The sequence below is a fragment of the Columba livia genome, chromosome 13 (genome assembly GCF_036013475.1).
Source record: "Columba livia isolate bColLiv1 breed racing homer chromosome 13, bColLiv1.pat.W.v2, whole genome shotgun sequence".
Classification (NCBI taxonomy): domain Eukaryota; kingdom Metazoa; phylum Chordata; class Aves; order Columbiformes; family Columbidae; genus Columba; species Columba livia.
Genome location: NC_088614.1, coordinates 1,821,868 through 1,839,975, shown reverse-complemented (window position 1 = coordinate 1,839,975; position 18,108 = coordinate 1,821,868). Strand labels below are relative to the sequence as shown.

The 18,108-nt window shown below is 41.6% G+C and overlaps 2 protein-coding genes across 4 annotated transcripts in view; one reads left to right on the top strand and one right to left on the bottom strand.

The window, feature by feature from the left end:
- Positions 1-3,529, bottom strand: part of NKD1 (NKD inhibitor of WNT signaling pathway 1) — a 266,783-nt gene extending 263,254 nt beyond the window's left edge. Inside the window, exon 1 of the mRNA XM_065028627.1 lies at positions 3,462-3,529. The gene's annotated coding sequence lies outside the window, so the exon portion shown is untranslated. The remainder of the gene's footprint in view (positions 1-3,461) is intronic.
- A 32-nt stretch (positions 3,530-3,561) lies between these two features.
- BRD7 (bromodomain containing 7) lies at positions 3,562-17,668 on the top strand. 3 transcript variants are annotated; one of them, XM_065028625.1, is made up of 17 exons: positions 3,562-3,739; positions 4,190-4,398; positions 5,143-5,272; positions 5,655-5,712; positions 7,298-7,442; positions 8,769-8,879; positions 9,224-9,408; positions 10,327-10,450; positions 11,042-11,117; positions 11,895-12,002; positions 12,540-12,672; positions 13,253-13,364; positions 14,497-14,553; positions 15,372-15,483; positions 15,624-15,767; positions 16,194-16,337; positions 17,154-17,668. In XM_065028625.1, the coding sequence occupies exons 1-17, from the start codon at positions 3,691-3,693 to the stop codon at positions 17,216-17,218; spliced, it is 1,962 nt and encodes a 653-aa protein (XP_064884697.1). In that variant the 5' UTR covers positions 3,562-3,690; the 3' UTR covers positions 17,219-17,668. The 3 variants fall into 3 exon arrangements, with proteins under 3 accessions (XP_064884697.1, XP_064884698.1, XP_021146491.2); XM_021290816.2 differs by lacking the exon at positions 3,562-3,739 and adding an exon at positions 3,811-4,113; XM_065028626.1 differs by lacking the exon at positions 14,497-14,553.
- Positions 17,669-18,108: the final 440 nt, after the last annotated feature.

Sequence of the window (18,108 nt, the reverse complement as noted above, 5' to 3'; positions counted from 1 at the left end):
TCAGAAGGAAGTTAAAGCCCCTCTGCAAAAGTCCAATGGACATCAAACCCCAATGTGTGATTTTAATTACAAGGCGAGAACAAAACTTTCTGTCAGTCATGTGCAGAGTGTACAGTTGAGAGAGTTATAAGTTTTCCTCTGCATTGTGATTTAAATTAAAGGAAAATGAAGAGGAGAAGAGGGAAAAGGGAAATAAGAGGAAAAAGGGGGGAAAAGGAAGAAAAAGGAGGAAAAATTAGGAAAGTACGGTATGGTAAGATGAAATGCGCCACCCCTCAAGTAATGATGCAAAAATCTTATACCTCAAAGTGAGGTTTATACTGCAGTTACTTCAAATCCAAGTGACAAGAATGCCATAGAAGATATTACGCTGTATATACAATGTATTCTTGCTGTGTAGGGATTAATCTTGGGATTGGCCTATACAGGGGAAAAAAAAAAAAAATCTATGTTTTAAGTTTGTAAAAGCTTTGACATTATTTTCCTAGCCACAGCAATTTATAGCAGCAGAACAGCACATTCAGGAAGCATTACAAAACCAGAATTTTTGAATTGGGTATTGCATGCCAAGTTGGGTCCAAATCATAAAGTCTACAGAGAAGTCAACAGAAGACTCCAAATGTCTGAGAATCAGAAGTCCAAGGAAATGAGCAGGTTGACTTAAACAGTGTAAAATGTATATTATTTGAGTGCGGGAGTTTTATTTCTAGGGTTTGCTTATGCCACATTTCCAAGTATTTTTCTATAATAATAGTATGTAAGAGATTTTATTTTAATTAAGGTTTAAAATTGCAGGTAAGCACATGATTCCAGTAGATGGGAATATTAAACAGTGTGAGACTTGAAATAAACCTGACAGAACCATTCAGCCTTCTGAAGGCTGTAGCTCTGTCTGTACAGCCAGTTCTGCTGTGGCACCAGGCACACATTGTACCAGCAAAGCTTTAGCCATCTCCAGTCAGCTCTGAAAACCCCCAGACTTCAGTTTTACAGGCCAAAAGCACCATTTGTAAACAATGAGATTCCTTGTTGAAAAATACAACCTTATTTGAAAATATGAAAAACTATTGCTAGGAAATGGGAAGTCGGAGCAAGGCCTTGTCACTGGATGGTAATATAACAAATAACTTTTCAAACACGTAAAAGAGAGCTGTTGCAAGTCACATCCAGCCTCTGTGTTAATTTGTAGGACATTCAGAACTTGCATCTTTCCTCTTCACACAACTGAATTCCCCTGAAGTTGGAAGGACTGCCCCTGCTCAAGGCTGAAAAGATATAATGTACTGGAAGAGGAGGCAGGTGGGAGATTCCTTTTCCCCTGGTGCTACAGGTAACAGCAGAGCCAGCTGCATATGCAGGAACGTGGGCAGGAGCCACCGGCGACGCTCTCAGATATCGCTGAGAAACGCAGTATCTTCTCTTCCCAGGCTGAACTGTGCTTTGAAAGGCTGCACGAGTGGTTTTGAGAGGAAAGAAATACCAATCTTTTAATTGGAAAGGAGAGCTAGAGACGAGGATGTGTATTCTAGGTACATGTGCATGCCCTAACAGTTAAAAAAAAGTATCTTTGATCCACGGGATGTTATTGAACGAGACACCTACAAAGGGCAGCAATATCTCACGTAACTTGTTTGTGTATCATTGTCTCAAATCTCATTAAATTCAGGACAAGAGTAGTCAGGAAATTTCAGAGTAACAAATGAACAAATGGTCTTGCCATATAACATTTAAAAGAAAAACCTTAGAAAGTCTGCCAGTCCTCTTGTGGGAATAAAGGATATAGCAACTTTTTTTTCATTCCATAAAATGCTCTTTAAATATTTACTAGTCTTGTATTTTCTACATGTGGCCACATCCCAAGCAAAAGCCCTCTACCTCTCACTGAAGTATGCTTAAGAACATTCACTGCATATGTAATAAGAGTATTAAAGGGTCCAGATGTGAATTAGAAAAACAACTGTGTCTATTATAGCTGAATTTCAAACTACTGGAGTAAGATCAAGCAGGAAAGTTGTGGTTTATTCCAGAGCACCACCCACACAATCCTCTGAGTAGGTTACCAAATGACAGTAAATCTAACTAGTAAAATGCAAAACAAAGCTGTCGCATCTGATTAAATTCCCAGTGACTGGATAGACAACAGACAAGAGATTTTCTCTACCTTCTCAAACTTCAAAATAAACCTTATGTAGATTTACAGCCACATATGCCATAAACTTCTAATTAACAACTACTATTTTCTTTGGCTATAAAATATCACATATGATTCAACAAACTTGAGAAATACTTACAGGACAATTGTACGGGAATAAAATTAAAGTTTCTCTTTTGAAACACATGCAATTTATTTTTGCACTTAAAACTCCAGAGAAATGACGCTTCAAGACTTTATAGAACGGGTGATAGCAGAAAGCAACACCTACAGTGTTGTTGAAATGGCAATAACCGGAGCTTAAGCGGTATCAGCAAATGCACTATAAGCTTTGAAAGACTATATGATCAGTGTTACATACATTTTGAAAACCATTCACTTGCTTTGGGAAGCACTGCCAAGTAAGGCAAATGTGTTAACTTCCGCTATTTCTAGGAGGTGCTTATTTCCATCTAAGTTACTTTTAACCTGTAATGGACAACACACATGTATTTTTCTTAAATTTAAAACCTGATTATAAAGGATTAGCTTTGAAAACAGGCGAGCACATTTAGGCGCTCAGGCTGTAGGGCTGAGGATGCCCCAGCCCGCCCAGGCTCACCTGTTATTGCTGTTTGTCAGGGCGCAGGACAGACATCCTATAACCATCACACAATGTCCTGGGTTGGAAGAGGCCCAACAAGGAGTCCAACTGCTGTCCCTGCACAGGACACCCCGCAGGTCACCCCGTGTGTCTGAGCACGTTGTCCAGTCTCTTGAACACTGTCAGGCTGGGGCCGTGACACCTCCCTGGGGAGCCTGTTCGAGAGCTCCAACCTGTCCCTTCCATCTGTACAGACCTCTGTGAATGCTCAGCCCCTCCTCAGGCGTAACAGCCCCTGCTGTTCTCACTGGCACAAATTTAGGCGCAGGTTCTCAAGCTTTGAGGACTAGCAGGCTGCTGCTAGCGGCCTTTAACCTGGGCTGAGGAGCCACCACAGCCAGCCCCACAGGGACACGGGCGGCCCCTGCTCAGGCGCGATGCAAACCGCACTGCCCAGAACCCCTTCACTCGTGTCCCCTCCCGCCACGGCACGGGAGATCCTGCAGCACAGGCAGGAGGATTTAGGCTGAATCCTGCCAAAAGCGGCGCTGCCCCAGAGACCAAGGGTGGAGAACAAGAGGGACAGGGCTCCAGGCACAGCCCGCCCGGGGCAGGGACTCCGCGGGTGTGTGAGGAGAGGACCAGGGCTGGGCCGGCCAGCCAGCACCTCCCTCGGGGCTGAACAAGGGTTGTTCACCACAGAAAACGGCCCAAACCCCCGCTCACCGGCGCGGAGCGGTCGCAGCTCCCGGCGCTGGGTCGCGCCTCCCGCCGCCAAGCGAACAGCCCGCCTCCCACTGCGCCTGCGCCGGCCGCGGCGCGGCCCGCCGGACCTCCGGCTCGCCAGGGGGCGCTGCGCGGGCCGCGCCCGCCTTTTCCTCGCCGCGTTCCGGCTGCGGGGCGGGCTCCGCGACACCGGCGCGGCCTAACCCGGGCGGGCCGGCCCGCCGCCGCCATGGGCAAGAAACACAAGAAGCATAAGTCGGACAAGCACCCCTACGAGGGTGGGTGGCTGGGCGGAGGGAGGCCGCAAAGCGGGCCCGGGCCCTCGGTGCCGCCCCTTCCCCCACCGCGCGGCGGCGCGGCCCGGCCCGCCCGCCGGTTTGAAAGTTGGGGGAGAAGCGGAGGCCGTGGGGGGAACGGTCAGGGCTCGGCCCGGCGGCTGCGTGGGGAGGCGCGGAATCAGCGCGGGAGAAACTGTTTTGCTGTGAGGTGCCAGAGCCTGGACAGGCTGCCCAGAGCGGGTGCGGAGGCTCCTGGAGACGTTAAACCCACCCGGGATCCGGTGTGATCCGCTCTGGTGACCCCGCGTCAGGGGATCTCCAGTGATCCCTCCAGCCTCATCCAGGCTGGGATTCTGTGGGAAGATGAGCTGGGGGTCAGTGACCGGCCTGGGAGAGGGGTGGGAGTGTCTGTGCTCTGCCGAACTCACATTATTTCCCTGCTGTTTTAAGAATATGTGGAAAAGCCGCTGAAGCTGGTGCTGAAAGTCGGGGGAAGTGAAGTTGCTGAGCTCTCCACTGGAAACGCGGGACTCGATTCAAGCCTGTACGAAGACAAATCCGAACATGAAAAACACAAGGACAGAAAAAGGAAAAAGAGGAAGAAAGGAGAAAAACAAGTTCCAGGGGAGGAAAAGGAGAAAAGAAAGAGAAGAGTTAAGGTACAAATATATGCTAGTGCATTTTAGCAAAAAAAAAAAAATGCTTGACTTTTCTCTGGTCTTCATGTCAAAAGGTGAGCGGTTATGACTGTAACTTGGATCCTTAAATTGGAATACACTTGAATTCAGTATTTAGTTTTACCAATTCCTTTTACCCTAGTACTTTTATTAGAAAAGGATGAGTGAAGTCATCCGAAGCTTGTCATCTTTCAAAAAATACTGGCGAGCATAAGAGCACAGAAAACTAAAAAAGGGGTAAAAATTCTGTGTCTAAATAAATCCATTTATATAGAACAGAATTAAGACTTCACAAGTTCTTAGTTAAAAAGCAAAAAAATGTATTTCCCTCCTGGTGTTCTTGATGTGATAAGTGATTATAACACATTTCTTCGAAGCATTATGGATACCTCTAATTTTGAATTTCCTATTTCTTACTCGTTTTTCTAAAACTTCCAAAAATCATCTGAGGGGCTTCACTGTAGACAATTCTCTGTGCAGAGAGTAGTGCAGAATCATTCCTGTCATGCTCTAAGTGGCTCCTGTCACTCTTCTTTAAAGCAAAATGTTCTGTGATACACTGCATTATATATCTGAATTACTTTATTGTCCAGCAGATGGAGACAGTACCTGAGGAATACAAGACTTAGAAAATATTTTTTTAAACGATGTTATTTTGAAAGAGCCAGAGAGCATTATGTACAGTAATAATGCTGAAAGAGTCTATAACAATATTTCTCTTTCTAGGAGGACAAAAGGAAACGAGATCGAGACCATGCAGACAGCGAGGGAGAAGAGGAAATGAAGTGTCAGACCCCCATCAGATTGGAATTGCCACCGGAGAAACCATTGACGAGTACCTTAGCGAAACAGGAAGGTAGGAAGAAAAAATTATTTTCTTTTGCTAATTCCAGGTTTATTTAATTGACTCACATTTTTCTTTGTTTTTGTAGCAAGTGACTTGACTTTTTTGCCATCTTAGCATTTTTCCCCATCTCATACAAAAAACTGAAATTATGTTACTGTACCTTTGCAGAATGGTACCTGTGTTAGAGGGAGCAGCACGTCAATTAAGAACAATGAGGAAATTAGGTCCCCTATGTATTTTCTGGTTTTCCCACCGTATTCTTTTTATTTTTGATCAATTCTCAAGCCACATCAGTTTTGTTTAGTTGATTTCTAATATCTTGAAAGTTTAGTACCTCTTGGAGTCAGTTCTGTTTCACACCCTTTCTCCCCCCACTTCTTTTTTGGTCTAGAGGTGGAGCAGACACCACTTCAGGAAGCTCTGAATCAACTCATGAGGCAGCTGCAGAGGTAAATGTTTGTGCTACAGGCTTTCAGAGCTGTGGAGTGAAAATAACACATGTGGAGGGAAGGGGCGTATGAAAAGCTGGGTGAAAATATCATTGCTAAGTACATTGCTAGTGGGACTATTTTAAGAATTTAAGTATTAGTGCAAGAATGGAAACTTCTAACTTCTCCTCAGCTTAGGCTTCTTGTAAACACCTCCAGTTTCAAGTTCAAAGTACTTTTAAAAAACTTTCAAAAATAGGACAATTTTCCCATAACGTGATGCTTTCTTTGTAAGAACCTTTTTTCAGAGAGGCACAAGAGTTTGGAATGAACTTGCAAAAACTTCTTTTACCTTGAGCTCTCCCATTTTTAGCATTCTTTACTATAAAAAGGAACAACATGCTTGAAAACTTAAACCGTATTCTCTTACTGTCTTATTAACCGAATGTCTTTTGATTAAAGCAATCAGATTTGCTGAATTTGTAGGTCTTTCAGGTAGTCAGTGGTTTAAGATATCTTTTCTTGACTTGAAGTATTAAGAAGGTTTGTGTGCCTTGTACAAGAGTGGCTGAAGGGTCTTTACCTGTCTCACCCGGTGGAGCTTGCAACTTTGTTCGTGAGTTTTAAGTTCTCAAGATCTTGGTGTCAGTTTGGAGAAACTACCAACCATCCAAAAGTGCATGTGTGTGTTTTGGCTCCCTTTGCGGTCACACAGGAAGAAAAGCTGCTTGAAAAGCTTTGGAATATTGCCTCCTAGTTGGAAGCTGTGGTGCAGGTGTTGCAGAATACCTGCGCTGTGTGTTTCTGTACTCTTCTGCAGCAACTTGAAGTAGAAACCCATAAATGATAAGTAGGACTCAGGAAAAAGGCCTGAAACGCCAAGAGTTTCTGCATTGCGTGTAGTAAGAGCGAGGAACATATATATCAATATTGGTGTAGGAGGCCAGTCTGGAGCTACAGAGTTTGGTAAAAAGCAAAACAATTAGTCTGGAGGAGAAATTCTCACCAGCCTGATTCTGAGGAGAAAATACCAACCAACTGTATTTCATTTTAATGCTATGAGAAGCACCCAGGAACATAAGCATATGTCAGAGATCACTGAAAGTCATGGGAAATTTTAACATAAAAAACTATTAACATTACATAACTGGAAGATTAGCATAATCATAAATACACACGTTCTATCACAACTTTCAGCAACAAACTTTCCCTTCTGTTAATTTCAGAGTCAGCAATGGATGACGAGTATACATTCTTACGTGATTTGTTCCCTTTATTTTTCAGTGACCCAGTCATTATAGAACAACTTTTCAAAAAGCCGAAACTTGGTAAAAGGGTATTGGGTTTTTTTTAATCTTGGGAACACAAGCAGTTATCAGAATTTAGAACTAACTTCAAAAATACATTTGTAGCACTTTTTTTGTTATATGGGTTTGCATCTTTTCAACCTTCAAAAGTGAAAGATTCTGCTGACACAAGCCATTTCTAGCTTTATGGTTTTTATTCCTTTTCAACTTAATCCTTTCCTTTCTATTTGATTCCAAGCTCAATATGTTCTTTGTTATAAGTTGAAACATAAAAACCCTGTCTTTTCATTTCTTAACAGAAAAGATCCAAGTTCTTTCTTTTCATTTCCTGTGACTGACTTTATTGCCCCTGGCTACTCCATGATCATTAAAAACCCGATGGATTTTAGTACCATGAAAGAGAAGATCAAGAACAATGGGTACCAGTCCATAGAAGAACTGAAGGTAATTCTGTAACTTTTATTTTGACTACAAAGACATGTTCTACTCCGTTGACTTGAACTCTAATATTTTATGAGAATACGAAGATGCCAAGAGAACCAGTACATCTGCCTGAATAAATGTTTCTTGTTGAATTTTTGTGAGCAAATAAGTTCTGGAAGTGAAAGAGAAAACACTCATGCTTTGTACATGTGCATCTCAAGAAGATGTGGATGGTTTCAGGTTTTATGCAAGATTAAATAGACTCGGTTTGTCCTTCAGCATGTCATTGTAGACCTTTGCTTAAGACTGAAAACGGAGCATTTCTGTAAGACAGCTCTTTTTTTGACTGTATTGCCTCTCAAAAATCACAGAGTCTGGTGAATTATTGGCTTTGCCTGCTACTACTTGATGCTGTGCCTCCTGTCATCACTGTGCTAGCTGGGCTTTGCTAGTCAGGTAGGCGTGAAGGCAACATGAGCTCAGTCCTGCTGGCAGCAACCGCTGCTGGAGTTTGGGGCTTCAAGAGCCCGTTTTGAAGGCCCCTAAAGCTTTTTAAAAGCATGAGGACTTGTTTTGTTTTCTTCAGCAGAAATATCCTCTAGTTCTTTACTGGGCTAGATGAGAACCCAAGAAGTGCAATTTGTGTGTAATTAGCAGTTGAACTTAAGCAGAGGTTTGTTAATAGTGTTGGTTGTATTTTCTTGCGCATTCTTCTATAGAGCTACAAAACTTCAGAAGAATGTGCCCTGTTGTTTCAGCTGTTCCTGGTTAGCTTTTCATTTTAACTCTTTGTCTTTGTAAATAGCTGAGAATGTGATAGAACATACCTACGTACAGAGGCTCTGCAGTGAGTATAGAACTGAACTTTCTAGTTCAGTCATTCAGGAAATTAACTTCAAACAAGCATCCATTTCTTCATTGTAACTGAAACTTGGGTATATTCCTTAAAATAGCTTAACTTTGAATTACAGCTTCTCTGATTCTAGCTTTATTGTCTTTTTTACGTATTTTCACTCTGTTTTTCTTTTAATGACTGCTGATTGGTCAGAGAAGTGGCTAATTCTACCTGCTAGGACTTCCATTAAAACTTTTAAAACTAAAACCAATACTGAACTCTTAAGAACACTTTCAGGGTGTTTATTGGGGTGTTAGTTTTGAGACTTGAATCTAATTTACATGCTTATTTCTGTTTAAATGTTTAATTAGATGTCTTAAATTCATTAATTAAAAATGTTCTTTGAAGTTCTTTTTCCCTAAAGCTCAAGATGCTGCATTTGCAACAAGGATTTTAATACAGTATACTATAAAATTTTAACTTTCATTCCAAAATTATTAATGTCTGTACAGGATAACTTCAAACTGATGTGTACTAATGCAATGATTTATAACAAACCAGACACCATTTACTACAAAGCCGCAAAAAAACTGCTGCACTCAGGGATGAAGATACTCAGCCAGGTAATAGAAAATACAAACGAAAATACTAAACCAATATCCTTCTGTTGTGACTTTTCTTTCATTCCACTTTTCTTACAGGCATCTCATGAAAATTAATAAAAACTCACTTAATAACTGTCAAATGCTTGCACGTTAGAATTTAAATAGAGCATTTTTTTTGAGGCTCATGCTTTAGTACTGGTACCAGATCAGTTATTGTAGAAATAATAGCATTTAATAATTCATGTTTTTAAACTCTCTTTATACTTAACTATTATAAGAAAGAACTGAAATCAATCCTCTGTGGGTAGTTTAGGAAAAGATTCATCCAAGTAGCAAATAAAAGGATCCTGGTGTTGTTTTAGGAGAGAATTCAGAGCCTGAAACAAAGTATAGAATTCATGGCTGACCTGCAGAAGACGAGGAAGCAGAAGGACAAGGCGGAACTGCAGCAAACTGGGGACGATGACAATGGTCCTGGGAGAGACAAAGGAGAACCTGTGGATGGTGACACCAAAGCGTCCAGGACACCTTGCAAAGACCAGAAAAAGTAAAGTATTCTCTCAATGACAGTTACAGAGTACACCCTTTGAATGCTGCTGAAACAAGGTGACTTTTAGGGACCAGTGGATGGGGTTTCTCTCTTACTGGCCCTGCAAATACACTAAGACTTCTTCAGTTCTAGAATCTTTTATGCTACCATCATGTTTTTAATGTAGGTAACCCTGTACTGCTCACCAACTCCATCCCTTCCATTATTTTCTCTTCTAATATCTGTTCCACATAAGTAGTATTGTTTTGGAGAAAGCTTGCAAACATGACTTTTTAAACATTCTGATACAAATAGCTGTGTAGCAAATTTCAAGTGCTTTTTACTTTTTTGCACAGTAGTTGTACTTGAAACATGCAAATGAATAGCTTATACTTCATGAAATATCTTTTAATATCTTGAAATATCCCTTTCAATATCCTGAAATGCCCCTTTCAATATCCTGAAATGCTAGCAAATTTATTTTCACAGACTTGGAAATATAGATACTAAAATTCAGAGTATCTAATCTATTTTACCAAAAATATCCTTGTTGGTTTTATGGGAGCGATAACACAAAATCTGACAACGTGCTGGGATATTAGCATGGCTGAAGATATCAGATATCTGGGATATTAGGGATATTTTCCAGATATTAGGGATATTATCCAGATATCTGGGATATTAGCATGGCTGAAGTAGGCTGAACACGGAGACCTTTACACTTACTAACTTAAAAAAACACTTACTGATATAATTCTTTGTCACATGTTTTTCCCAGCCATATTAAATACAGTCACATTCTTTTTGGTAGTTGTTTTATCTACAAAAGCAGTTTGCATAGTTGGCAAAAACAAGTCCTTCGCTGTATTCTTTCATGATATTTAGCCAATTGGTGTCTGTTTAAACTAGTAATTAAGTTGTGTGTTCTATTCACAGGAAGGACAAAGATCTACTTGAAGACAAATTACGAAACAATAGCTTGGAAAGGGAACAAGAGCAAATTGACCGTATTGTTAGAGAATCTGGAGGAAAATTAACAAGACGACTTGCAAATAGCCAGGTAAATCTTTGCCTATTTGGTAACTCATTTCATAAACCAGGCTTATATAGGACCTTATGTCAGCTGAAACTCAGGGTTTGCTCTTACTGTGTTTTACACAACTGATCGCCTCTGTAACATTGGAAGGGTAGAAAAAAAAGCATGTCAGTTCAGTGCCTGCTGAATTTCTTCAGCAGAGCAAGTTCAGCTTAGATTTGCAGAAAGTTTAGATAAGTAGCAGATAAGGATGAATAGTAGGAACCTCAAGAAAATATCTCAAACCTGACCTGCAAAAACCCTTGTAGTTCTGAAACAGCCACGTGTCTGATCAAAGGTCAGTGATGTTACAAAAGAAGAAGCTCACTTTGGTAACATTGAGTCATTTAATTTTCTACGTGAATTATGTATTTTATCTCCTACCCTCTGCAGAAACATTAATATTTATCATAATTTCTTAGTAAAGCTGTCTAGTGAAAATAAAAAAGAGCAGTATTCGCTTCTGAACCACATCTCTACAAATTCCTTTCTGATTCCTACAGATAGGCCGATTTCATTAGGTGTTTTTTATTAGCTTAAGGAGCATAAAATTAAAATAGTTTGATCTTATTTCAGTGTGAGTTTGAAAGAAGAAAGCCAGATGGTACAACAACTCTAGGCCTTTTGAATCCAGTCGACCTCACTGCGGGAGGTAAGTTGGCACAATTTAGGTAACAAGCCCCTTTCACCTTCCTGGTCTGCTGCTCCTTTGCTGGGCAGAGCAGCAAATGCTGGCCAAGACCTGGATGCTTCTTCCCAGCCTGATAAAGATCTGGATTTGAAAAGTTGCAGCTGAGGGAGCAGGTAGGTGGGGACCAGCTGTGGCTGTTGTTAGGAGCAGCTGGAGGGAGCCCTCGGGGGCTGGTCCCTGTACAGAGCATGGACCCAGAAGGTCACACGTGTTCCAGAATTGGCCACTGGGAACTGTCTGGGTCCCGAATCACTTTGTCATGTTATAAAATCATAGATGTCGGTGCCACAGGCTACAAGAGCGCAGGAGCCCGACTGTTAACTGCCAGCTCATTACACAGCTAAACTGACCAGGGCTCCATCGACAGAAACCAAACTGAAAACTTGTCTTCTCCCTTCCCCCTGCTTGTCAGCAAGAATAGTGCGTGGTCTTTCATATTAAGAATGAGATCCTCTTCAATGATGCAGCCTCTGTTAGGGAAGGACAGGAAGGAGAAAGACTGATAGTGAAAACTTAACATTTAGGTTAAATCTTCAGTGCTTAACTAGTATTACCACTTGGTCTGAATTCATGTTTAAGGCTAAGCACAGCCTCTAGTATATTATGAAGCACCCACTCTCAGAGTTGTATCCTCTTTATTCTGAAGTTTCTGGCTACAAGTAGGAAGTGAGTTTGGAATCTTCCTGTGTCAACTATATGCCTTCATTATTTTTCCTATTTTGATATATCTTCTTGTAGAACCAGGTTACTGCCCTGTAAAGCTGGGTATGACTGCAGGAAGACTTCAGTCGGGAGTTAATACCTTACAAGGGTTCAAGGAAGATAAAAGAAACAAAGTTACTCCAGGCAAGTAATAATATATATTTTTTTTTTTAGATATAAATCTTCCTTATATAAACAAGAAATGTTGATCTTATTGCTAGCACACAAATAGTTTGGAACTAAGGTTTTTTTGGTAATAAAACACATTATTGCATGTATCTATCACACAACTCCACAGTATATCACAAAGTCTAGCTTAATGTACACATACAAAACAGGAGGTGGATTTAATAAACTGTTGAGGAACTATCCCAATTAGATAAAGGTTTTTCTGGCTTTAAAAGTGTAGTGGGGAGGCTGAGAACCTGTTACTCGCACCAGACTGAATTTTCATACTGTGTTGGGGCACACAGGATTGTTAATAAAACATTCATAAATAAAAATGCATTTGATGTAGATGTTGCTAAAAAGTAACAGGTGGTATTCTGTGAAAGTTTGTTTTCACCATAAGAAATATGGTCCTAAAAGTTTCTTTTTGGGGATTGTCTTACAAGCCCTTCTCATTTTTATCTGATAACGCACATATCCGAGGTAATAATTAGTACTGTTGTTATTCATTAGTGACATACTTGAATTACGGACCCTATAGTTCCTATGCTCCGACGTATGATTCTACATTTGCCAACATAAGCAAAGAAGATTCTGATTTAATCTACTCCACGTATGGGGAAGACTCTAATCCAGGATCTTTCAGGTAACCAAACAAGGGGGTGTGCGTCACAGCTTTCCTGTACAGCAGCAGTTCCATCATGTCACTACTGTCTTTACAGCTTACCACATTTGGTTGGTTTGCTTTAAGAAACAAATACTTCAGTAAGAGAATTTGCCTGTGAAGTGAATACTGCTTGGTTTTCCTATTATTTACTACAGTAAAAATAATTTTCATTGTTTTTATTATTCCGAATCATAAAAATTTCAGAGTTGAAGTCCTTTTGTTTTATGAGAAACTCAAAAATAGAATACGCAGTGGTATAAATTTATACGAAAGGTGAGAACATGTAAGTACAGTGCACACGTGAAGTGCCTGTGCCAGTTGCTGTCCCTTGGACGCAGCCGCCCGAGACACTTCACTGCTCATAGTCCTTTGGTTCTTGTGAGGAATGTGACCGGGTTCCTCAGCTACAAAAGGCACTGATAATTAAACCAGTTAGATAAACTCTCTGCTACTTCTTGTGTTTTCTGTGCTGTACATATTTGACTTGACTTTACACAACTCTTTTCCTTTGAATGTTTGATATGAAAGTAATTACCTTGCCTGTCTTTTGATATTTTAGTATTCATGACTTTCTGATGAAATCGCAAGATTACCCTTTCTTAATGGCTGACAGTTTGCTTGACGTTCTGACCAAAGGAGGACATTCTAGAGCTCTCAGAGAACTAGAAACGGTAAGAGAGGATTTGTGTCCTGTCAAGTCTTGGTTTTGGCATACGAGCTGTAAAGCTGAAGAAAGATGATGCTGAGCCTGGTGATGGGCTCCCTTTAATTATTTGGAAGGGAAGAGTCATCTTTTTCTCCAGGGGTTATGGAGTTTCTGGGGAGGGATTATTCTGACTTGTTAATTAGCCTAACATGAAAATTAACAAAACATTATAGAGGCAGAGTCACACATTCCTTCTCTGCCTGCTCTCCCACTTCTATTAGCACTAGTGCCTTATCAACAAGCAGTTGTTCAGAAATGAGGTGATCATGAACGGGCTTTCTTGTTTCCATGAGAAGTTTATCATGTTCCTGCAGGCACTGCTTAGTTCAGAGGGATTAGTAACCAGCTTTCCCATTGACTTGGTGCAGTGTTTTAAACACAACTGCGGGCTGTGTGAAAATACTAACCAGCAACTCCTCAGATGGTGAGATTTCAGCACCGCTATATGCCAAACGTGACTGGAATCCAAAGGGCTGATCTGATCTTAACTGACAATCCAAGAATTAGTTGAGAATCTCCACAAGACAGTTCTTGTTAACTACAAGTCTTGATTTGAGTTTCTCATTGATGTAAACTATTGAAATAGAGAGATCATAACCTTTTACTAATGGGTCAAATATTAGCTAAATTAGTACTAGAACTAGTTGATGGATCAAAGCTCAGCCTTTAGCCCCAGCTTGGACCTTTGCTTAATGTTACTGGTCAGCTCTTTTCTGGTACCGATAGTGATACTGAATTACAGGGTTCAGCCACCACTGTTGCAAGTGTTAAGAGAAATACATCGAGACACAGAATAACATTTCAGCCTCTAATAATTACCCTTCCTTCCCCCAGTAACTAATCTCTGATGTGACATCCCTGGGGAAAAGCACATGGGCTTTGCAAAGAGCAATAAACGTGTGCTGTGAAAATGTATGAAACACTAATATCCTAAGAAAGCCCTCTAAAAATAGCCACTTTGTGACTTGGGTTACAGAGAAAGGTCATTACGACATTGTATATTTACCTCACTTTCAAAGTACTGCGTTTTGTAAAGTCTCACTTTGAACTTAAAGATGAATTTTAATGCCTTCTTGAAAAATCCTTCCTCTGTGCAGCCACTGGAGGAGGCTGAAGGCCCACATGAAAGAAGCGAGGCAATCAAAGATGTAAAGGTAATTTTTTTCTGTACCAATAACTAGTGCAGCCAACCTGTCTAACCCCCGGTTAGAAAACTGCCCACAACTGTCAGGCCTGTGCAGCAACACTAAGACTGGACAAGCTGTAAATACGCTGGGGGACAGGGACCGGCTCCTTTGGAGGGTGAGAATCTCCACGAAGTCTTACACAGGACTATAGATCAAGAGAAGCAGAAGAAAATGCTGCGTATTTTTGTTTGTGGTTGTTTAACCCTGCGTTAGAACTTCTGATTTTTGTTTGATTCCCATCTTAATCTGATTTAACATTAACTTGTAATAGAAGCGTAAAATATCCCACAATATATGGCTGTCATGGAGAAGTTTTCTCGAATGCCTTGTGCCCCTGTGGGCACACGATACAGCTCTAAAATCCTTCCACCCAGAGCTTGTTACAGCTCTAGGGAAAGGGCTGCTCCCCAAAGCCTTCACCTGCCACTGCTTCCCAGGCTACTCTTGAATTTTGGCCTCAAATCTTAGATATGCTTTGGTTTAGGGGAGCTCAGGGAATTCCTTCTTTATTTCCCTAATTGGGATGCTGGTCTTAAGTTACTAGAGGTAGTTTGTGCCTGCCCCCTGTGCTTCTGGCAGGTGCGATTTGCCATTTGAGCCTGCAGTAGAACAGTAACCTGAGGAACTGTAGGAAGGTAGAAGCTTCACAGCGTGTCTTTCCAGCTCTCTGCATGTTCAGCAGACTAATTTTAACTGTGTTCTGATTTTCCCCAAACAACGTTGTTGTTTCAAAGCTAATCTAAACGTTACCTACATTATTACCTGCTGGTCCTTGGGTTTTTTAGATGATGGAAATGGATCTTGCTGCCAGGTTGGACTCTGCGAACAACGACAGGCTCACGGCGCTGAAAGCAGTCACGAACTTCGGCATGCCCGTAGAGGAGTTCGATTCGGAGGGTGAGTTGTCTTGGTCCTTGCATTTCTGATATGTCTAACTGCTTCAGTTTCTCAGTCCATTCAGCCTCACCGTATTTTATATCATAACGTAAGTAAATATACCCTCTTACAGTTAGGACTTTGTTCTCTTCATTTAACAGAGGCCGAAATCTTCCAGAGGAAACTTGATGAAACAACAAAGCTGCTGAGAGAACTCCAGGATGCTCAGAATGAACGACTCAGTACAAAACCGCCCCCTAATATGATTTGTCTCCTGGGTCCGTCTTACAGAGAGATGCACTTGGGTAAATACACTTTCTTCTGGTCGTTCTTGCTGAATTGATCAGTCCCAGCTGGTATCAAGATGAATGTTTAAGAACTATACTGCAGAATACACACGGTGTTAGGCCTAGAAGATTAATTTATTTTGTCTGTAAAGCCAGATGAAAGTTTTGAACACTAATTACATGTATTTCCTCCTCATTAATACATTTCCCTAGAACTGATGGGGAGTTTACTCTGCCATGGCACAAACAGCCAAACTCCATAGTATTTGCAGTGTCTTTGAGCAGGAGTTGCTGAAGTATTACCAGTATTACTGTAAGGCTAAGCTTTATTCCAGGTTTGATCCAGTTATTGCTCTATTATATCAATTAATACTCACTAACTAACTTGTGCAATATCAACCACGGCATATGCAGCATATAAACACAGCTGCTTCTCTTTTCTAGCGGAGAGGGTCACCAACAACCTGAAAGAACTCGCGCAACAAGTGACTCCAGGTGATATCGTCAGCACGTACGGAATCCGGAAAGCCATGGGGATTTCGGTTCCTCTGCCCGATGCAGAAGACAGCTGGGTAGATCTCACAGAGGGTGAGTACACTACTACAGGTTGTAGTATCCGTTCTGCTCTAACAAAACCACACCTGCAGATGGCTGAGCTGGCTTGGGGTAGAACTTGGTTCCAACTTGCAGTTCTTCTGCCCTTTTTAAAATTCTGCTTCTACTGGAAAGTTGCTGTGCTTGGTCCCCATCCAAAAATCAATCTTTTGGATGTGTGGAGCTTTGCTCCAACTACACGAAGTACTTATTTTTCCATTCATTTTGGAGCATTGCCAGATTTTAAAGCTTGGCGATCTGTAAGAGTTAAAACCCCTCACTTGCTACAATGATGCTTCCTTCTTTGCCACACTTGTGGCTGGGCACATCCTCTGCTTCCTGGGGCCAGCAGCACTTAAGCTGAGCTCATCTCTGCTGGATTCAGGAGTCCGGTCCGTGAACACTCCTCAGTGCCAGACCCAAATCTCCGCGGGCGGCACTGTGAGCACACACCCAGGCTTTGTGTTTGCCCCCAGTTTTTAAGGCAGGTAAGAATTTCCTTTGAAGAATTGTAATTCACACAACAAATTCAATGTGTGGTTAGTGAAAAGTTTCAGTTGAGATTTTGTTTACTGGAACATCAGGAACTCAATTATCAAGGAAACTACTCAAGGAATTTCCATTTCAACACTCTGGAGTGATTTCTTTTCCAGAGCAGGCACGAGTGAGGCTGCGCAACGCCCAGCAGAGCCCTCCCAGAACATGCAGCTCACGCAGGCCCAGCTTGTTTAGGCTTGTTCTATTCTATTTGCATTTTGACATTGAAAAGTTCAACACGCTAACGGGCCTGTACCTGCTGTAAACTTGCAGAGCTTCAAGAACCGAAGAAGCCCGTCGCCATCCCCGACCCAGAGTGCGGCCCCGTCACCGTCTGAAGCGTCAGCTCCTTCTGCAGCCGTTTGTTTGATGAACTTCCTTCAGGTGCATTCACCAGACTGTGTATATTATGTGTTAAAACTACTTTTGTTTATTAAATTTTGGAACTGATGACATTTGAAATTGAATTGTTTGTATGAAGAGTTACTTCTGTTACATAAATGCACTAAATTATTCTTTTTGCATTCCTTATTATTTTAAAGCAGCTCTGCAGCATTTAAGCTTCCTGGATTGTTAAGTGTCTGGAAAAGTCCAAGTGTAAGTGAAAATGTGCCTATATATGGTGCTGGGACTCAACCAAACGTTTCTAGAAGCAATGTATAGACTCTGTACCCGAATTTGGTTGGGGCAAAAATCATTAGTATCTGGACACGCAAGTTTTTCCCTTTTTAAAATTCCTGTGAAACTCTTACAATCATGAGGAAGAGAAATAAACTTTTTAAATAAAACTGATGTAGCCTGATGCATTAACAAAAGAGCAGTTTTATGGATGAATCTCTTAAGGAAACAAGGCCTACTGCTCATCGCATTCTAAAACTTGAGGGCAACATTAGAAACGCGACCGTAAGGTGAGACCGACAAACTTGCTGCCAGTAAAAAGATCCCGGTAATATAGTCCAGTAAACTCAGGCCCAGGTTCTAGCACAGGTGTCCTGCGGCAGTTTGAAACGCTGCTCATTTTACCCCGCGGTTCCAGGGTGACCTTGGGCTCCCCAGGAACAACGTGCAGCGTTTCGGCTCCATCGTGCGCGGTGGGAATGAAACAAGGCGGTAACGTAAAGGCAAAGCCTCATCGTGAATTCCACCCGCTACCCCCCGGCTGGTGGCCAACAGCATCCTTCCGCTCCCTCCCCTCCACAACCAGCTGCGCAAGTATTCATTTAATGCA